The following is a 21,352-nucleotide window of genomic DNA, read 5'->3' on the forward strand; positions in this document are numbered from 1 at the left end:
TATCGGTTGCTGACGGAATATAAACCTGACGACTTGAACAAATATAATGTATACTGGCAGAATAAGTTAGAGGAAACCGACTTAAATGTTGTAGATACTATTCTGATGGCTAAGGATATGTGTTTGTCAGCTAATTTGAAAGCGCAGGTATATAAGACTATATTCAGATTATACTACACGCCCAAACGAATGGCAACATGGGGGCCTATGTATGATGGAAAATGCTTTCGATGTGGAGGGGAAGATGCAGATATTGTTCATGTCTTCTATAATTGTCCCAAATTATCGTCTTTCATCTCCAGCATAGAAAGGTTTATATCTTTAGTTATTCATTGTCCGATTAAAATATCCCCCGCACTTATGCTATTGGGGGGGGGGGGCAACGCGTCAATAATAATGTGAATCTATGTAAATTTAAGAATTTTTTATTTGTAGCAATGACCATTGCCAGGTTATGTATAGCCACGGAATGGTTACAACCTGAAGCACCGATGTTTGAATTTTGGCGAAGGAAACTGTTTAATGTATATGAATTGGAATGGAATCTGTATGCTCTAAAGGGTGTTAGGAAAAAACGATTAGGTATATCGATTTGGGGGGCTCTCAAAGAATATCTAGAGGAATAGTTTATGGATCTATCTATTTTGTATATGAAGTTGGTAATCCTGTCCTCCCCGTTTGATTCAGACAATTTTGTAAAAGAAGATTATGGATATGGATATTTTTTGATGCTGTGAATGTATTATCTGTCAAATGACCCAACTGTGGTAATAAAAATACATTTAAAAAAAGTGAAAAGTGACCACAAAAGAAGTAATTATGTAGAACCTCAAGCCAGGAATATCTTTGTAGGTATAGTTATATATGAGAACCAATTGAGACACTGTGTCAAAGTTCCACCTCAAGATAGTCCAATCAGAAGAATAAGTAACTTGGGGCTCTAAGTTCTACATAATTACTTCTTATGTGGTCACTTTGACATATGTAACGATTGAAAAATGGATAATAATGTGGAGAAGTACATCTACATCAACACTTAATGGAAACATTTTATATGTAATTTAAAAAGATACATAACGAGTGGTTTATTCTCATGCCAACAGAGCCTCTCAACAGGATTATAGGACCATATCCCACGGTTATCCATCATGTATTTCCTTTACACATGTAGAGGTATATACAGACACAAATAATGCACATCTCATAATTAATATACATTATGTCTTTACCACAAGGTGTACTGCACCGAAAAAGAAGATCTCACCCACGCCCCATAGAGAAGGGATAGGTACTGTGGGGGGGAGTGTTCCTTTCATTGGTCATTATTTTGTCACTGTTTAAGGTATTTTATACAAAAAACAAGCTATACTCTTAGAAAAAAGCAGGGTTGCTGTGCTCGATAATGCAGCGCTTGCAGTGGCGTTTAACAAACCGCAGAGCATCCACTGGTACCTCGCAGTCCTGCACATTCAGCATCTGTAAGTCAAAGCAGTTGGCGGCCACAATTTGCAGTCCTTGGCCCGTAATGCTTTCACAAGACTTTAGGCTCAGGCGCTTTAAATTAAAACAGTTCAAGGCAAGACACTCCAGGCCAGTATCTGAGACCAAGGGGCACTTTCCAATGTCTAAGGATTTGAGTTTTGAGCAGTTTTTGGCAAGATATTCCAACCCGTGGTCCGTAATTCCTTCGCAACCCCGTGCATTGAGATAGCGCAGTTTGCTGCAATACTTGGCGATGTAGCGGATGCCAACATCTGTGATGCGACCACAGTGGGCGATGCTGAGGTACCGGAGGCGGGACTCCAGTTTGGCTATTTCCCTCATGCCAAAGTCGCTGACAAATCGGCAGTCACTGACACTCAGTTCCTTTATGGAGGTGCAGTAAATCATAATGTAGCGTAGACCTTCATCGGTAATACGGACACAACGACGCAGGTAGAGGTGAGTGAGCTGAGTGCAGTGAGCTGCAATGGTGTGCAGTCCTTCATCTTCCAGGACAAAGCAGTCTGTCATGTCCAAGAAGCGGATGGAGATCTGTTTCCCATGTATGGGAGACAGCTTAATGGAGGCCTCACGTGTCAGGCTAATGCAAGTAACCTTGGAGCAACCTAAAAAAGCAAAGAGAAACAAACAAGGTAAGTAGGTGGTAATCAAGATATGACATTCTTCATAAATCCCATTTAATGTCCTGGCATTACTTATGCTTTAAGGTCAACCAGAGAGGTAGAAACATAGAAACAATTAATTTGACACACTATTCAGAAGTTAAGACCAGCATACCCAAATCCTGCAAGTGTTGTACCTTAACTATAAAAGTCAAAGGCGTAATTTAAAGTTAAGCAGAACAAAAGAAACTCTATAAGTCGATGGTTCACACTCCCAGCCAAACTTGCTATTCCCCCACTTCACTTAGAGTTGAGTAGTCCTCCAGGTTTAAAACAGCAGAGCCACTGGTGGCTTTCTCACAGGAATCAATTGACCAGAAGGCCATTTATCACAGGAATGCCTGGGTGTGTATGCCAGAAAGCCCATCCTACTGAAGCTAATGTTTGCTCTTCACATGAAAAAAAATATCGTTTGTCAAAAACACTTATTTTTGCATTTCAGAAGCAAACACCTCTACGTAGGGAGGTTGGTCTCTGAAATACCAAAGCTCACAGCATACCACCCGGCAAGAATTTCGGTCACCAGGAATACCGTTAGCAAATATAACCCACCGGAGCCATGACAAATTCCCAAATTGGCATGCAGGTTGCTGTGTGCGGGCAGAGAGCGGCCACTGTCATCCAATCAGTCTGGCCACACAAAACAAACCCCCACCACCCCTTCTAACAAGTATAACAGTCTTCACCATTGACCTGGCTTACCTGACACAGAAGTACAGAGCCTTTTTCTGCTCATATCTCTGGGGTATATAAAGCTCACCATGGATGGTGTTAATGATAGCAAGCTTAGCTAGCAATCTCTTGAAAGTTTAGGAATAAAGGAAACAAATAGGTATCATGAATGAAAATGTAAGGAGGCAAAAACACCAGGAAGTAAAAAATAATGTATTCCACACCTCTGCTGAATGGCTCATACATTGGCTAAATATGTGATGCCATCTTCTGCTGATATGTTCTCTGTTAGTCGTAGGTCCTTATCTGTGGCCTCATATGTTTATCTCAAGAAAGCAGCAAGAATGCAATGTGATATTCTATGGAGCAGGCCTGTTTTTTTTCTTTATCGCCAGTATTTCCTCTGGTTGGAGACAGAGAAAGTGTCAGCCCGTCTCACTTGTCCTACCTCCCTCGTGCAATCCATCAAAGTGAATAAAGTGACGTGGCTCACCAATATTGGGTCTCTCAAGAAGGGCTCTGCCAAGCCTTTGCAACTAAGTCTCTCAACAGGTGTTCTGCAGAATGTCAACTTATTTGAAAGGTTTTCTGCGGTGCACAGTCAAAATATCGATTCCTAATTATCGACTTACATTAATATCGAGTTTAAAATATCGAAGGTGAAGAATATCGAGGTCATGAATATCGTTGGACAGAATATCGACCCTAAGGTAAGTAATATCGATTTTTTTTTATATCGATGTAAGTAATATCAAAGTTAGTAATATCGATATCAATTATATCGATGTTACTAATTTCGATGTTACTAATATCGATATTTGTTTGTAGTTTTGTATGTTATTATGTATTTTATTATGTATTTTATATGTATGTGTTATATGTTTTTTTAAGTATTTTATTTGTTTTAAATCATATGTGTACTATTTTTTGTATATTAAAAATGTTATTTTTAATTTCATTTTATGTTTAAGTTCTGTAGCGGGTTGTGGGTTTATAGGGGAATTGGGTGGGAAGTAATTTAATTGTAATTAAGTAATTATTTATTTTTTATTGGTATTGATAATTTGTTTATTTCCAATTAATTATTAATTTTTTAAATAATTTTTTTAATTGGCAATTAATTTTTTTAATTGGTAATTAATTGTTTACAATTGGTAATTGATAATTTTAATTGTTAATTACTTTTTAATAATTGGAAATGTATTTTATTAATTGGTAATTGATTTTTCATAAAAAATGTTTTTTATTTAAAAATAAATTTATTGTTTACCATTTTTAATATTGGTATTTAATGTTAATTTAGTGTTAATTAATTATTCAATTTTAAATATATTTTTAGTAATTATAAATGGGTATTTTCAAATGATGTAGTTATTTAAAAATTAAATTTTTAAATATTTTATTTACAACAATTATTTATAAGTATGTTATATTTAACTTCTACGCTATCCAATGCTTTCCCTACTGTTGCACTCTCTGGAGTGGGAATAGTATTTTTTACCCCTACACTATCCAACGCTTTCCCTACTGTTGCACTCTCTGGAGTGGGAATAGTAATTTTTACCCCTACACCATCCAACGCTTTCCCTACTGTTGCACTCTCTGGAGTTGGAATAGTAATTTTTACCCCTATGCTATCCAACGCTTTCCCAACTGTTGCACTCTCTGGAGTTGGAATAGTAATTTTTACCCCTACGCTATCCAATGCTTTCCCTACTGTTGCATTCTCTGGAGTTGGAATAGTCATTTTTACCCCTAAGCTATCCAACGTTTTCCCTACTGTTGCACTCTCTGGAGTTGGAATAGTAATTTTTACCCCTACGCTATCCAATGCTTTCCCTACTGTTGCATTCTCTGGAGTTGGAATAGTCATTTTTACCCCTAAGCTATCCAACGTTTTCCCTACTGTTGCACTCTCTGGAGTTGGAATAGTAATTTTGACCTCTACGCTATACAACGGTTTATCTACTGTTGCGCTCTCTGGAGTGGGAATGGTAATTTTAAGTTTTATGCTATCCAACATTTTTATTACTGTATTTTTTTTACTTATGCATTTTGAATAATATTTTTATTTATTTAGTTATTTAATTTTTTTCGTATAAATTTAGATAAATGTAGTATATAATTAATTTTTAAAAACTTAAAGGTATATTTAATTTTTTTAATTTATTAAACGTAATTCTTTACTTTTTATTTATGTTTTTGTTTTATGTTTGTAAATGTATTTGTAATTTATAATATTTTTATTAATTTATAAATTATTAAAATTATTATTATAACTTATTAGGTATGTATATATTATATATTTTATGTATATGTTTAATTAATGTATTATTATTATATATGTATTATTTATTAATTTTAAACATTATTAGATATTTTTAATTATGTTAATTTGAGTTATTATTGTTATTTACTTTATTTTACATTTATATTTTTACAGGAAAAAAACGATATTTTAACATCGATATTTTTAACATCTATATATTTTTTCCAATATTTTTGTACTTACCATGTTGTAGATAGGATGTCGATATTCTTGCCTTCGATATTTCTGCATCGATATTCCTGTAGGTCGATATTTTGACAGTGATTCTTTTTCTGCACCCCCTCCCACCCCCTGGTGATCTGCAGCTTAGGGTGACTGGCCACCGCCAGGATTTTGACATCATTTCTAGGTTACAGCCTACCAGATAGCGCAGCTGTCTGGTTTACTGAAGATATCTTGGGGACATTCAGAAAGTTGACCTAGGAATACATTCTCCCCGCTGCTTACCATTGGCTTTGTGGTTTGTAACTCACATTTTCTGGCTTTCTATTTGCTGGCTTTATTTGCTTTAGGCTGTCCAGCTCGAGTTCATCCCTCCCGTTGCACAAACCTTGTTTACTGTATTCTTCCATAAACTCGCTTTCTGTAAACAGACCTTAAAATCTTGTGCTTATCTTGTCACATTTGCTGTGCTGTCAAAGACAGAGGTCAAATGTTACGGGAAACATTGTTTACAAAGCAGGGATTACAATGAGATGCAATTACTTCGCGGTTTTTACTGGATGGCGCTCTAGGACAAGGAATAGTATAATTTACTATCCAACACCTTCCCTACTGTGCATAGGCTGGAGTCGGAATAGTAAATTATACTACTCCTAAGTCCTGCGCCCTCCAAGGCAAGTCGTTGTAAGGACTTGCGCTGTAAAAACCGCGATGTAATGCACCGCGATGTAAATGTATGCGTTGTAACGACATACATCCAAATGTCACCTGTGTCTTCCAGGGAGCTTGGTGTTTATTTTTCTTTCTCTGACTTCAAAGTGAGAGGATTTATGTGACAATCATGGTGGCTACTGGGGATCTGCTTAAGAAAGGCTGTACAATGCTATTTTCTTTTCTAGCACTCAACAAAATTTAAATGTCTACAAATGAACTGTGCTGATGATCAAATCAATACATTGGGTGATGACATTTCCACACATTATCGTTTGTGCGCTGTATACTTTATTAGTAAAACTGTATGTAAGAGTGATTGTAATGGTAATTTCTATTCAAGATGTGTTGTCTGTAATGGCAGCATGCTACCACACCATGCATATGCCACGCTACTCCACTCCACTCTACTCTATACCACTCTACACCACTGCACTCTACTCTGAACCACACCACCTTACGCCACTCCACACTGCGTCACTGCACTTTTCTCTTCACCACTCCATTCTAGGCCTCTCCACTCTATACCACTGCACTCTACCCCATACTACTCTACTATGCACCACTGCCCTCTTTGCCACTGCACTCTGCACCACTTCACTCTATGCCACCCTACTATGCAACACTGCACTCTATGGCACCACATGCTACGCCGTTGCACTCTACTCTGTACCGCTCCATTGTAAACCAGTGTACGTTATGCCAATCCCCTCTAAGCCATTCTAATCTGCTATGCACCACTGCACACTACTCTGAAACAGTCTGGTCTACCCCACTGCACTCAGCGCCACTCCACTCTGTATCACTCTACGCCACTGCACTCTATACCAATACACTCTACACCACTTTACTCAAAACCAATACACTCTATGCCAATCTACTCTACACCACTGCACTCTATGCCATGGTACTCTGTCACTGCACTCCACGCCGCTATATTCTGCTCTGCATCACAGCACTCTACACCACTCTATTCTACTCTGTGCCACTGCTCTCTACTCCACACTACGCCACTGCACTCTACACTACTCTATGCTGTACCACTGCGCTCTACGCCACTCTACTCTGCTCCATGTTACTCTAGGCCAATGCACCCCATGTCACTCTACTATACACCACTGCACTTTACAACAGTACACTCTACAACACTGCACTCTCTGCCACTCTACTTCATGCCACTCTACGCTACTCAACTCTGCATAGCTCCACTCTAACCCTCTGCACTCTACACCAATCCACGCTAAGCTACTCCAATCTACTCTACACCACTGCATACTATGACACTTCACTCTACTCTGAAACAATCTACTCTATGCCACTGCACTCAACGTCACTTTAGTCTGCATCACTGTACGGCACTGCACTCTACACTAATGCACTCTTCACCCCTTTACTCTGCATGACTGCACTCCATGCCACTACACTCTACACCACTGCACTCTAAGCCACTACACTCTACAACACTACACTCAATGCCACTACACTCAATGCCTCTGCACTCAATGCCTCTGCACTCTACTCCACTATACTCTACTCAGCACTACTCCACCCTACCCTGCACCACTCCACTCTATGCCACTTCACTCTCCGCCCCTCTACTCCACTCTGTGCCATTTCACTCTACACCACTGCAATCTACTCTGCACAGCTCTTCTCTATGCCACTCTACTCCAAACTACTCTATGTCACTGCAATCTATGCCAATCCACTTTACTCTAAACCAATGCGCTTTATGCCAACCTACTCTACACCACTGCACTTTACGCCACTTCAATCTAGGCCCCTCTACTCCACTCCACTCTATGTCACTTCACTCCACGATACTTCACTCTATGATGCTCCACTCCATTTAACTCTGCTCCCTTGACACTTTACTGCATTCAATGACACTCCACTCCACTCCATGCCATTCTACGACACTACCTCACTCTACAACGCTCTACGCAACTCCATCTATGCTATTCCATGGCACTTTATTCCACTCTATTCTATGACACTCTACTTCACTCCACTCTATGTGATTCCTCTCTATGACAATCTACTCCACTGTGCACCATTCTACTGTACAACAGTCTAGGTAACACCTTCTATGCTACTCCACTCTGCTCAACACCACTCCATGCCACTCTACTCTACTCAGTTCTGACACTGTACTGTACTCCACAAAAAGCAACTCTATGCCCTTCCACTCTATGACACAACTCCCTCCATGACACTCCACAACACTGTATGCTACTCCATGACACCCCACTCCTCTACAAGCCACTCAACTCTACTGTACGCCACTCTACATCACTCCATAACACTCTACTCCACCTTACAACACTCTACTCCATGCCCCTTTACCCCACTAACTTTTAGCCTTGCTAAACAGCAGCCACTTTGGTGTACAACCTTGCTAAAACATATTGGCAAAGCCAATAGCTCTTACATAGACGAGACCTACTGACTTTGCCAACGCTTGTTTGTGACTGGGATTCACAAGTACCGATCAACTATTGATCTCCCTTCCTGCATAGTTATGCAATTGTGCAAAGACAGACAGCAATGTTTACTTAATGTTATGCTTCTGTCGCAGGCACTTGTACAAACACGGACCTCCCGTGAAAACAGTATCAGAGAAATGAGTAGCTTTCTTGTGGATTTAGTTAAAGCCAGACAGGAATACTGTATTTCCCTTTATTTCGTTCTTCATTAAAAAATGATTTCAAGATTTTAGGTTCTTCTGAGCAATGAAGTACAACTCCTGCAGTCGATCGTAGGCAGGGGTTACACCTGCTAATGGGGGCTGTCTCTTCCACGGGCGGAATTTCTCGTCTCCACGCGCCCCCTCTGAAGACAGCTGGACCCTGGCTCTGTCCCCTTGCCAATCCACTGCTTAGCGCACACTCACTTTCCTTCAGGGTTTTAGAGAATAATGGGGACCGACTGAATTTGAACTCAAGGACTCATCCCCCTTGCCTGACCTCAAGATGGCCGCCTCAGTGAGACCCTCCCTGATGCTCTATCTCTCCTGGTCTTAAAATCATTGGTCATCGTCCTGATCTGGATCAGCCCTCACCCGACCATTTTACTGCTCACCCTCCATGACATTTAACTCTGAGAACTTTCCCTTGACAGCTGAGACCTAGCCCTTTTGACTGATGCCCGGTGGAGCTACCTCGCGAGCTAAAGGGGAGATGGGCTATGGATTCCCTCCTTGACTATCACCTACCCAGCCAGTCTTTGGGCAAACTCTCCTGCGTCTCTCCTGATCTTTTCTCCCTTCCCCCCTTTCACCCTACCGCCTACCCCCTCCTCTCTACTCTTCTCCTCTTTCCAGCTATTGACCATTGCCCTCACTCGTCCATGCTCATAGTTCACACCCTGTTTATCCACTGGACTTTCTTCTGTGAACTTTTCCTCGTCAGTTGAGACCTAGTTATTTGACTGATGCCCGATGGAGCTTCCTGGTTTAGTTAAAGGGGAGACGGGCTGTGGATTCCCTCTGCGGACGTCACCTACCCAGTCGGTCTTTGGGCATACTTCCTTTCGTCTCGCCTGCCGTCTTTTCCCTCATCCTCCCCTTCACACTTCCCCCTTCCACCCCTCCGCTCTATTTGTCTCCCCATACTTTCCTCTCTCAATGTGTTGCTTATTTTTGATGTAATGTGTAATTGTTATCATTTTCTGTATCATTGACAAATGTGGCTTGCACACTCTAGAATGGGTCTCTCTGCTACATATTCACATTCCTAAATGCCCATAACCAAATATTTCTCAAACAAAGCGTGATTATGATGGGGCAAACACTGGAGACGTTAGGATTTACTACAGGGTTAATTGGTGTGTGTATCGTTGGCTGTTATTGTGAAAGTCTACAGGAGCGCTCAGTTAGGCAACCTAAGGGAGGACACAGTGTGAATTGGCTGAGCTCCAGAGACAGACAGCTCACTGTGCAAACCACGGGACAGGAAAAGGGGGCGGGCTGAGGCAAGATATGAGGAAGGTGTGTTCATGGCTGGCACGGCCATGTATCCAGGGAATGGTTAAGGGACTCATTTATTTTAGTTATTTGTAAAGCAGACTCTATAAAACGAATAGTCAGCAGGCGCCATGAACTAATGAATAGAACCCTAATATTGCATAGACCGTAAAATTAGGCGTGAAATATTAATGCTGTAAAAAAGGTCATACAAGCACCATTCATTTTTGTTAAACAGAAGGTCCTTCTCTACCTTTCTGAAGCTCATCACTGCATGTTTTTCTCTCACATGTTGTGTTGGTAAGGACCTCCAGATGTTAGGACCTAAGACTTAATAACCAGTTTGGGTCCACAATAATGGGAATATCCTTACAAGACAAAATTGTTGATCATTTTTCAGAGTGACTTATGGATGGCACTACTTCACCATCGTGTATCTGACTTTGATTGGTGCATGATCAGCACAGCCGTTAATGTCACATTTCACATGTGTCCAACCAGGGCCCTAACAGAACACCAGGCATCACAGGAAGCAAGTTTTTGTTACAAACAAATATCAAAAAGGATCTGTCTGCATTTTATCTATCTTTAGACTGAATCACAAAATGGAGTGAGGTGTTATGGAAAGCATATATGGCAACCACGACAAAATCCAAAGAACTGTCCTTTTGAACTGAGTGGGACTGACCATAGTGGGGAGAAGGAAAGCCCCAGTATTCTGGGGAACAGGAAGCTGCTTCAAGAGATGGATGGTGTCGGTTGTAGTGCTCCGCAGCCCTCCTGACAAAAGGCTTTGCTGGAGAGGTACTCCTTTCTGTACAGGCACCTACCGGATGTTCTGCTGCAGAGAACAAATGCCCATAGTTGCCATGCCTGGAATATTTCATGAGCTTCTCTTCAGAACTAGGTGAAAAATATACGCGTTTTCTCCAAATGTGTTTGGAAAATTGTGTAGCACAATGAAATGCTTTAACTAATTTTTTGACAATTTCTGTTGGATGTTCGGTGGTGGGGCACGAACCCAGCCCTACAGGGGAAGTTCAGCCATTTTCACTACATTTGCACCCTTGGGGAATAAATGGGCTGGTGTTAATAAAAGATTATAGAAGACGACTTTTAGCCCAGAGTGCGTTTGATTTAGGAAGACTGAGGTGTCGTAAAGTGGCAAAGTTGGTCCATATATATTTGAAAAGATCTGATGGAGAACAAACTTGTGAAGGAGCTGTAGCTATTTAAACAAGTGAGCAGGGATCCAGCCTCATTGTCAGGGAAAGTGGCCGAAAGCCTGAGTGGTGACGTCAGATCTGATTCCACCGCTTGTCCGACTTCTAGTAGGGCCATATTTCTGAGCTCTAAGCTGGCCAAGCAAAGTGGCAGAGTTAACAGGAGAAAGCCTAACTCATCGTGACAGGCCGCTTTCACCTCTGACAAACTGCAGTTCTCAGCAAGATGGATTAAGCCGGAAGCTGGAAATTCTCTCACTTTAGCAAGCTTTTCCTAATCTTTTCCTTTTGCAGTCGTTTAGCTTTCTTCATTGAAAATCCTGCCTGGTGGGATTTTGATTTTATGCTCACCCCCTGCTCAACCCCTGTTCTGGATTGGTGCGGTCCGTCCATGGGGAATTAATAAATACTGACTAGAGTTTACACCGGTGACTGGACTTTGGCCTTGGACCAAGGGGTGTCACTTGATTTGCCCGGGGATTGCTCTGTTTGTCATTCATCTGAACGGGCAGTTCTCCGGTGTTTCCTAATGTGGAGGTGCGAGTGAGGAAAAGAGGTAAAGGGGAATACAGAGAGGTAGAATTAGAGACACAACTAATCGCACATAGGTTCGTACCTCTGAGCCAGGCATGGGGGAGATATAGATAGAAATAGATCAGAGAGACAAAGGCCGAATTATTCATTAGAAATTTGACACATTGGATACGTGGCCTCTGTCACTTTCCTTACCAGAGCGTAAGTGTCTCCCTTCTCAAAGGCAGAGGCCAGAATCTAATATGCTCCTTTTTTTTAGCCTTCTAACCCATAGTGTACAGCCACATTTTCCATGCCTGTGAGCAAGACTTGTCTCTCACAGTTATAGATTCTCTGATTTTCATCAATTCCTGTTTTGGGTTGATATTATGTTATTTCCTTTCCTGTGTGCTACTGTGTTTTATGCAACAAATTCCCAAGTTCGATAGTAGCGGTGTGATTTTCCTCTGGAAATAATGATGTATGAAAGTAAAAGAGCTCCATATTCCAGGATGTTTTATCTCGAGTAGGATAGTGAAGACATTCTAAATTATTGATAAAAGCTTGAGAAATAAGTATAATGCTCTGTTCACTTTCAAATGTTACCTTCATAATACGATAAATTATACTTTACTATACATCCAAATACATGCAGTCAGAAGTTAAAAGCCCTATAGGGTATCATCCGCAGTCTCAATGTCACTAACCTCGTATCGTTTGGGACATTTTGGATGCGTTTTTGTGAAGAAAAAATGTGAAAAGTACATATTTTTTTTAAGATTTCGCATTTTTTTAACTTTCCACATATAACCAAACCTATAACCAAAGCAAGGGCAATAAGAGATTCAGGAGCTAGGAGTTCGCTTTTTCGGGAATTGAAAGATTAATACAGGAGGAAAGACGAGTTTTCCCCTGAATACATATTTATATATACATGTCGGTTCAGTTTTTTATCGAGACTTCTCATTGCTTATTGATGTCACCAAGAAAACCACAATGCCTCAATATGTCAGTTAGAAATGTTTTTTTTTTAATGCAAAAATCTACGGTTTAACAAATAATTGGAGGGGAAGTAACATGACAAAATAACATGTAACCTGAGTGAGCCATGCAAAAACATTATTTCGTGTTAGTCTCTCAGTGCAGTGATCATTTTTGCTATGGTGGTTTAGGGTAATTGACCATGTAAAATTGTCACTGGAACAATCTATGTGACCCAAACCCTAATAGGAAGATGGAAGATCAACAAAAAAACAAGCACTGTCAAAGTCAATCGGCCTCACCTCTATATAGAAGCGAGACCGATTGGTATGTGTCAAGTTTGATGTTTTATCTTCCACATTTCGGCTCCAGTTTTCCTAGTGTCCACGAGGTGGCAATAAAATGCAGCAAACAAGAGTTGTTTAAAATATCTCTGTTTTCTTAGATGTAATGCAGTGATCAGAGAAGGGCCAATGACAAATATACCAATGGTGAAACCACAGAGCTCCTGTGGTGAGGAAAGCAACAAACAAGAGCAAGGTAAGTGAGACTGGATCAAAATCCATCCAATCTTGAGCAATGTTTGGCTCAGTGGAATATTGTGTACAATGGTGTCTGCGTCAGACAGAGGAGCTGGGCTGTCTGGAGTAAGACCACAAAACAAGAATTTGCAATGCAATAGGTATAGCATTGAGTTTGAGCTGTTGGCATTGTTATTGACAATAGTTTAAACTCTTGCAAATGCTAGACCTATTTCATTGCAAATATTTTTTGAGTTGTCAAAGCCCCCATGCCGCATAAAGGCTGCACCCCTTTTTTCCTTTAAAAAAGCAGTGTCTAACAAAAGCTGCACAGCCGCTATTAAAGTGAAACTGCAGCATGGGGGCTTTTACAAAAAAAAAAGCATGTTTGTCAAAGAAAATGCTGTTTTTGGGGTTAAAGCCCCCGTGCAGCGGTTTCACTTTAATAGCAACCGCGCACCTTTCCTTACACACAGCTCTTTGAAAGGCCTTCATGCAAGTGAAAGCGTGGTGTGGGGGCTTTGACAACAAAAACAATATTTGCAATGCAACAGGTCTCGTATTTATGAAAGTTTAATCTATTGACATTTACAATGCCAATAGCTCAAACTCTCCTAAATGCAAGACCTATGGCACTGCAAAGAAGCGTCTGCCATTGTCCAGGCTGCTAGGAAAGTAAAATCCCATATGGCGCTCTGAATGTAAGGAAAGCACGCTGTGGCTGCAGTAGAGCAAAACCCATTCAAGAAAATAGTACTTACAGATTAAATAAAACATACTGTGTAGCACCAGAAGTAAAAGGGCCAGTCCTCATGGGAGGTTTCAAATGAAGACAAGGCGGTGCTAAGGAGGGACTAGCAAGACAATTAAGGAATCAGAAGCCAGCATTTATGAAGGACTATGACACAAGCCAGTGATAAATATGGGCGGAGAGAGGGCGGAGCTTCAAATCCCTAACTGAATACAACATGCCTCACAGAGCAGCGCATGCTCTGCCCTGGCTCGACCCAAAAAACAATCAATGCAGATTTTCGGGCGGCTTGACCTACCTGTGACCTTTTGTATCTTGTATAACAACACAATTAGTATGACCCCTGTAGCATGCAACACAAACTGAATAGTCACTTGGGTCATCCTGGACGTTTTTCACCCTCCTTTTTATCAATTTTGGAATAATGATAGGTTGAGAAGACCCACCTGTATTTGTATCTGTGACTACAGGTTGCACATCTACGGCAGTTCATTGGGAGAGATTCACAAATAATTTTCTGTGATGTACTCTTGGAGTACACCAGGCTTATCAACGAATTCCAGGCATAAGCCAGGAGTAAGGTAGAATCTCTACCAGATGACTCCTGGATTCAATGGTAAACCTGTGGTCCTCCAAGAGTAATCTATACACAGCAAAGTCTTTGTGATTTGGGCCTACTGAACAGCCTTATATCCTTTTTGGTACTTTAATCATTTAACTGATCAATACCAATTCTTAGTAGTGTGTATACGTGATGGCCTCATTCCAATGACCAACAGAAGATCTGCTTTTCACAGCCACGGATGGATATTCAAATATATTACTGCAAAAAAGCATTGCTGGTTTCAATTGTTTCTAATTACCTGAAACATCCAGGTACTCCAGATTTGGACACAGTGACACCACATCAAAGACCGCCTCGTTAGATATGTTATAGCAACCCGACACCTCGAGCCGTCTCAGTTCTGGGCAGCACTGGGCAATGATGTAGAGTCCTCTGTCTGTGAGCCGCCTGCAGCCACTGACAATTACTGTCTCCAACATGAGGCATACGTTGGGCGTGTCCTGACAGAGCCGACGGGTCAGCACTTTGAGAGCTCTGTCAACACTGATTGTCTCTCCAGTCAAACGAATAGTCCTCCAGAGTCGCGGGTCCCAGGCTAGGTTGTACCAGCGGCGGCAGACACGCGCACAGCGGCACAGCTGGTTCGTAGGCAGGTAGGAGAAGATCTGGATCATGCACTGGTCTGGGAGTCGATCAATGTTTCCTCGATCCTTCTGGTGCTTGGAGGCCAGGCGGATGAGCGGATGCGCCAGGCGGCTTGAAGGGGGTGAGTGAACAATGGCCACCGTTTCCCCAGTGATGGAAGATGAAGACGTGGAGGAACCTCTTCCATTTTGAAAACTTTGCACATTCTGCGGGCATATCAGAGCGGGGCTGGGCGTGCTCAGTGTGCGCATACTCAAGTCTGAGTCTGAAAAACAAACAAAATGGAGCAGATGTGAGAAAGCAAGGCTCAAGCCTGTGTGTTTTTGTGTGTAAACGTTTACATATTTCCATCACCTCATAGATCAATACACATTATGAATAATTTTAAAATGTAAGTACTTCACAGAATCTAATCTTCTGAACTATAGGACGGGCAAACATGATTTATTTAATCCTAAACTAATTTAAGCAAACAGAATGGTTAGCTTCAATATGTTAGCCATTTATCCTAATGGCCTTGAGGCCTGGTGGCACACGAGCCCGTTGACATGAGAATCTTAACCTCCCATTTCCCTGCATATTAAAAAGTGATTACTTTCGCACAGATGTTTTCCTTTGTCTTAAGAGTGCTGTGTGGGTAATGAGGGTCAAAGAAACACGTCATTTCAGGTCTTACATTCCATTCCCCATTCCAAAATGAACAAATTAATGCGTCAAAAATATTGTGATCACATTGTTGCCATTTACATGGAACACGTGTATTAATCAACCTCCAGGGAAAACACATATCCTGCATTTAAATATATCTAAGCCCTCACGGGCCCATCACGCAGGCTCTGCAGCATTAATGACCGGGCAGTTATTAGGTAACGTCACACTTCTCTCTCACAAATCCTCCTAGCACAGTGAACCGATTCACACAATTTGTGGTGCACCTAAGAAGGATAAAAGTGCTCAAAGCAAGATATTTGTGATTGTAAAGTTAATTTCCTTATTTAAATAATCAGGAGACTAAATTGTACTTATGATAGTGGAATATCTACCAGTAAAGTACCTTTCCACTATCATGAGTTGAGCTACAGGGCAGAGGACACTTGGGGGTGTAGGGGGAGGGGGGGGGGGGCAGGCACTAAATAATTACACACACTTGGAAAGGAAGGCAAGTAAAGTGCCTTACCAGGAAGCAAATGGAAAGGAGCATTCCTCCAAGCTACTGGGGCGGTGTGGAGGGTGGGGAGTAGTAAGAGGGTAGTGGTGGGAGGGGTTTACCCAAAATGAAAATACTTTCCACAGTAGTTTGATGCACAAATGGGCAAACATTTAAACATTTAAAGGGCAAGTGAAAAGTCCAGGATCTGGCTTCACATCCTAGCAGACGCCCATGGCGAGGGCGCTCCTGGAGACCTATGATCTAGGACTGGCCCTAGGAGAGAAGATTTGGGGGCTCATTTAGAGTTTTGAAGGTGGACCGACAAACCTTTGGGGCAACGGAGGCACCACCACCAATCTCAAGGCAGCCTGCTCATCAAATCTAGAGGTACCTATGATTTAGCAGGGAATTTTCGCTGGAAAAGCTCCTGCTAATATAGCAGAGAGATCTTTCAATGAAAATGTAAAGCTGGCTGGGATCCTATGAAAAAATGGTCAAGACAGCATTTTTTGATATTTTTTTTTGTTTAGCAACAAACACCAAAAACAAGAGTTTGTCTCTGCAAAACAAAAAATCAATGGCTCTGATGTGCTTGGATGTTTCACCCCGTTAGGTTGAATGATTTTTCGTGCTCGCAATCGCCATTACTTTCATGGTGGCTGTGAACATGAGAACAGAGCACTCAAAGCCCTTAATTTAAACCGGGGGCTTTCAATGCAGCTGAATGAGTGGACCTGTGGTGCTGGTCTGCCAGCATGGACTTTCTAACAGCAGGCCAGGCTCTTCTGTGGAAACTAGATGGATCTCCTACCTCTATATGAGATTGGGGAATTGGGATGTCTAAATTACCCCGTATTATGTTTTGGAGCCTGCCTTTGTGAATTGGGCCCAGTGTGAGCCACAGATTCAGTGCTTCTTGTCAAATGACCTCACTTCTTTCAGTTAATCTTACAGGTCTCAGTCGGGGGTGAACATTCATATTTGGAAGGATGCTGTACAATTTAGTCAGCTGGACTTTGAAACAATCCCCCTTTTGTGTTCATTTTAAAAGATTGACCTTTCTGAAGCAAAATTGTGGGTCAACTTGTGAAGCCGAAAAATAAATACATAGAGAATATGATTTCTGTACAACAGTAATGCACACAAAAGTGGTTGAAACAGGCTTGTTTCTTTCCACTGAGCGCATATTATTAAAGGTCCTCTTTTTCCTATGCATGTATAAAAACTGAAATATTTTTGGCTGCTGACATGCTTTCTTTCTCTCTCTGCACCAGACCTTCCCTAATTTGTTACAAGTTTAAGTTTACATTTTATTTTATATTTCTTGTTTGCAATGTGCAAACAAATGCAAATGTCCCTGCTTCAAGGCGAAGCAAATAGCAAAGGTGGGATAAATCATTTTCCTGACAAGGAATTAGGTGATAACATTATATGTCCTCTCTGCAAAAGGTTGGTAGTACTTCTGCGCACAAGACCCGATTTTCAAAAGACAGGAGTACATCTACAGCTGGTGGGTAACGATCTTGTGTATGTGTAGATTTTTGTCAGGTTTGTCAGACCACCCCTCTGAAAATTACGATAGTTACAGATGTCCAGGAGAACCACTGGAAAATTGTCAATTACATTGTTCCGTGAGCAAATACATATTTGTGTACATTGATGCTTACCCATGTGAAACTCTTTGTTTATTTTTTTCCTCAATGGAGGCAAACATGTTTACCTATGGGGTACTTCCGTTCCCATCAAATTTAGGGGTGCTCCCTCTTCCTACCCTATAAAGGGATCTGCATCTGTCCTTGTCAATTTCTCAATTTCTGACATTTGACAAGATGGGAATGATTTGGAGAGGAGCTTCTAATTACCCACAAAAGTATAGGGTGGGTATGTGTGATCCCTCGTGCAAACTCACAAGGCATTCCAGCCCCGGACTCCTGCTCCACTCCCAATGTGGCACTCAATCCCCACCCCTCCGAAGGGATTTATTCACATGATAAAAGTTTATGTGATTAAATCCCTTGATGAGAGCAAAATCAACCTTTGGGGTTTCCAAAAATGGTCCTGCACTCTTAACAAGACTCTTTGCGCGTGTTAGCCAAACTTACATGTGTAAATAACTTTATGCAGTGTCTTTTCCCTTAGCGACAAAAGTTACGAACAGTCACAAATACATTTGACCCATGAGAGCATGATCTTTTCCATTCTTATATGTCACATTTTCCAATGACACTGAAGTACCTCTCGGCTTTACCTCGGGTCTTTATATTGTACTAACGTTTTGAGCCGAGATGGGGTAGAGCCATGTTGTCAAAGAAACAATCAAGGGTTGATTACATTGGCTATAGATGGTTCATGTCTGTTTCACATCAATAATAAAGGTTCAGTGGGACCCTCAGATCTCTGTTGCCCAGTGCCACTGCACCTGCTGCACCAATGGACGGCACTCCCCTGCCACAGCATTATCCCTGTCAATTTTTAAGCAGAAACATTTGCCCCTTTTTCTTATATTTTAAACAGTTTATTGTTAGTGCTGTGATGTTTAATAAGGGAGGCAACGCTGTTGACATGGAAAGCCGTTCACCCCTTGACACTACACACAATATTAGAAGATCTCTATAGAGGAGCTGTGTTCATTATCTCGTGTGTCATAGAAGTATTTTTAATTTTTCCAATTCACCAAAGCGTGTTTTAATAGATGTATATAGTAGAAGTCATGTTCATGAAAAGATCACAGTGAGAAACTGTTGGTCATGTATGGAGTGAAATCAACAAACAACGAAAGAAAAGGGAAAAAAATGTTCCTCAATAAAAAGATTCAAACAAAAAAATGAAAATGTCACGGTGAGTTGCCATTGATTGAAGAGGCGGACTAGGAATATAAATAACTAAAAAGAACATACCTCAGCTGCAAAACACGACAGAAACCAATTGCAAAAGGTAGTCCTAACGAGACACTGGACCTTCTGGCTAAGTAGGAATTAGCTGTGATCCGCATTAATGCATGGAGCTGTTAGTTGCAGGAAATTACCCTAAGATGACAATGTTACCCATCTAATCATTTATCTGTGGACGGTTTAAGTCCCGCCATGCGATCTAAGGCGGATAATCAGGGAACAAGCAATGGCAAAACCATCGTCTCTGAATCATCTTGCGGGCATATGTACGTGAAGCAATATGGTGCTAACATTAAGCACTGCACAATTTATTGTTGACAATTAAAAAATATATAGGTTACAACTTATACTACTGGCAAATTCAAATGCTAATGAAACAAATCTGATTATGTGATACGGTCAGTACCAGCAGTCAAATTCCAATATGACTGCCAAAAAACTGTTAAGTCATATGGCCCCAAATTTTGCTTTTTTTTTTGCACAATTACATCTTGGAAATAGACTCTAACTTCCTACATGCTTCTTTTAACTAACTCAGGAGAGAGAGCAGGTACATATCTCTATTTCGGAACAAGCAGAAGATGCACACTCCCAGATTAAAGTTCTTAAATCTGCTAAAATTGCAAATATTTATGAAAAGTAGAAAGCAAGGACTGAGATGAAGTGGTCTTTGTGGAGCAGCCTATGTTCCTTCTAATCATGGAAACAAATTCATGGGCAAAAGTCTCCGAACATGACCCTTAAACACCTCATATGAGCTGTCAGCTTTTTCTTTGGGCAGAGCAGTTAACACACGAGCATCACGTGCAAGGCCATTTGAACACACAAAAATGTCATTTGTTGAGGTATTTTGATGTACCACAGTCCTTGCTCCAATGAGCAGTAGCAGCATATGCCACACATTTATTTTACGTCTGACGTTAGCCTAGACCTTTTGATTTTAGCTAAAATAACATTTATAACATGCTTACTTAAAAGGCTTTCAGACAGCCCCCTTCATCCATTGGTCTATTGTTGTGTCATTCATATTTTTCTTCCACCCACTAAAGTATAGAGCATGGGGCAATGAGGTAGTGGATAACTTCACAGTGAGTGACAGCTCTTTCAAAAAATACACATTCACACACAAGGTAGTTACCTTCAGTGCCAGTGGCTATGTCAATGTGTGACTTTTCAGCCCCAAATATATTTTTGTTGTTAGCCAATGTATTTGTTTCCAGACTGACCAGGTTGCGGCTTCTTCCCCCACAAAAGGTTTTGCAAAAACATTTCAAAACATGCATTGACAAAGCCCAAACGTTGGCAGCTAATTGCACACATATTGGCTTTGTGAATGCTTGGTATTGTGGAAGCAAAAGATGCACAAATGATGAACGCAATGCGGAACAAATCTAATATTCACCCCCAGTCAAGAGATCTGGGTTAAATCCATTGGTCTTTTGCTCACCATGCCACCCCAGTTTAGACCCAGCCATATGCAAATCAGTCTTGACCCTGCTCCTCATGGAACAGTCCAGCCCAAACTGCCACGCCAGGTCATTCCTGGACTAGAAACAAGCATCCTGGGATCAGTTTCGGGGTATCACCCCTCATCAGCCAGCCTAGCTTGAATCCAGTGGCATAGTGAACCGGGGACCCCACATCTGGGCATACTCAGCGCATAGGGCTAGGAAGCAAAAGACACACAAATAATGGACGGAATGCAGAATAAATCAAACATTCATCCCCAGTCTAGAGATCTGGGTTAAATCCATTGTTCTTTTACTCACCATGCCACCCCAGGTTAGAACCAGCCATATGCTTGGCTGATGAGTGGTTATACCCTGAAACCGGTACCAAGATGCTTGTTTCCAATCCAGGGCGGACCTGGCAGTTTTGGCTGGACTGTTCCCATTGGAAGCAGGGTCAAGAATGATTTGCATATGGCTGGGTCTAAACTGGAATGTCATGGTGTGCAAAAAAACGATGGATTTAGGCCCAGATCTCTGTACTGGGGGTGAATGTTTGACATTGTTTGAGCATTCTGTCCATCAATTGTACTTTAAGTTATTGTGGCAGAGCTTCTCTAGCACACAGTGCTACTTAAAGAACATTATGGGGTCCAGTTGA

The 21,352-nt window shown here is 41.3% G+C and overlaps 1 protein-coding gene across 2 annotated transcripts in view; it reads right to left on the minus strand.

Moving 5' to 3' along the window:
- Window positions 1–796: 796 nt before the first annotated feature.
- The window catches only part of FBXL7 (F-box and leucine rich repeat protein 7), a 736,049-nt gene continuing 715,493 nt past the window's right edge, over window positions 797–21,352 (minus strand). For both annotated transcript variants that reach the window (XM_078685724.1, XM_078685723.1), the window contains exons 3-4: window positions 14,856–15,467; window positions 797–2,108 (exon numbers count right to left, since the gene is read on the minus strand). In XM_078685724.1, the coding sequence (XP_078541850.1) occupies window positions 1,372–2,108; window positions 14,856–15,467 (1,349 nt within the window). In that variant the 3' untranslated portion in view covers window positions 797–1,371. The remainder of the gene's footprint in view (window positions 2,109–14,855; window positions 15,468–21,352) is intronic.

This window comes from Lissotriton helveticus, chromosome 4_1, assembly GCF_964261635.1.
Source record: "Lissotriton helveticus chromosome 4_1, aLisHel1.1, whole genome shotgun sequence".
Lineage (NCBI taxonomy): Eukaryota > Metazoa > Chordata > Amphibia > Caudata > Salamandridae > Lissotriton > Lissotriton helveticus.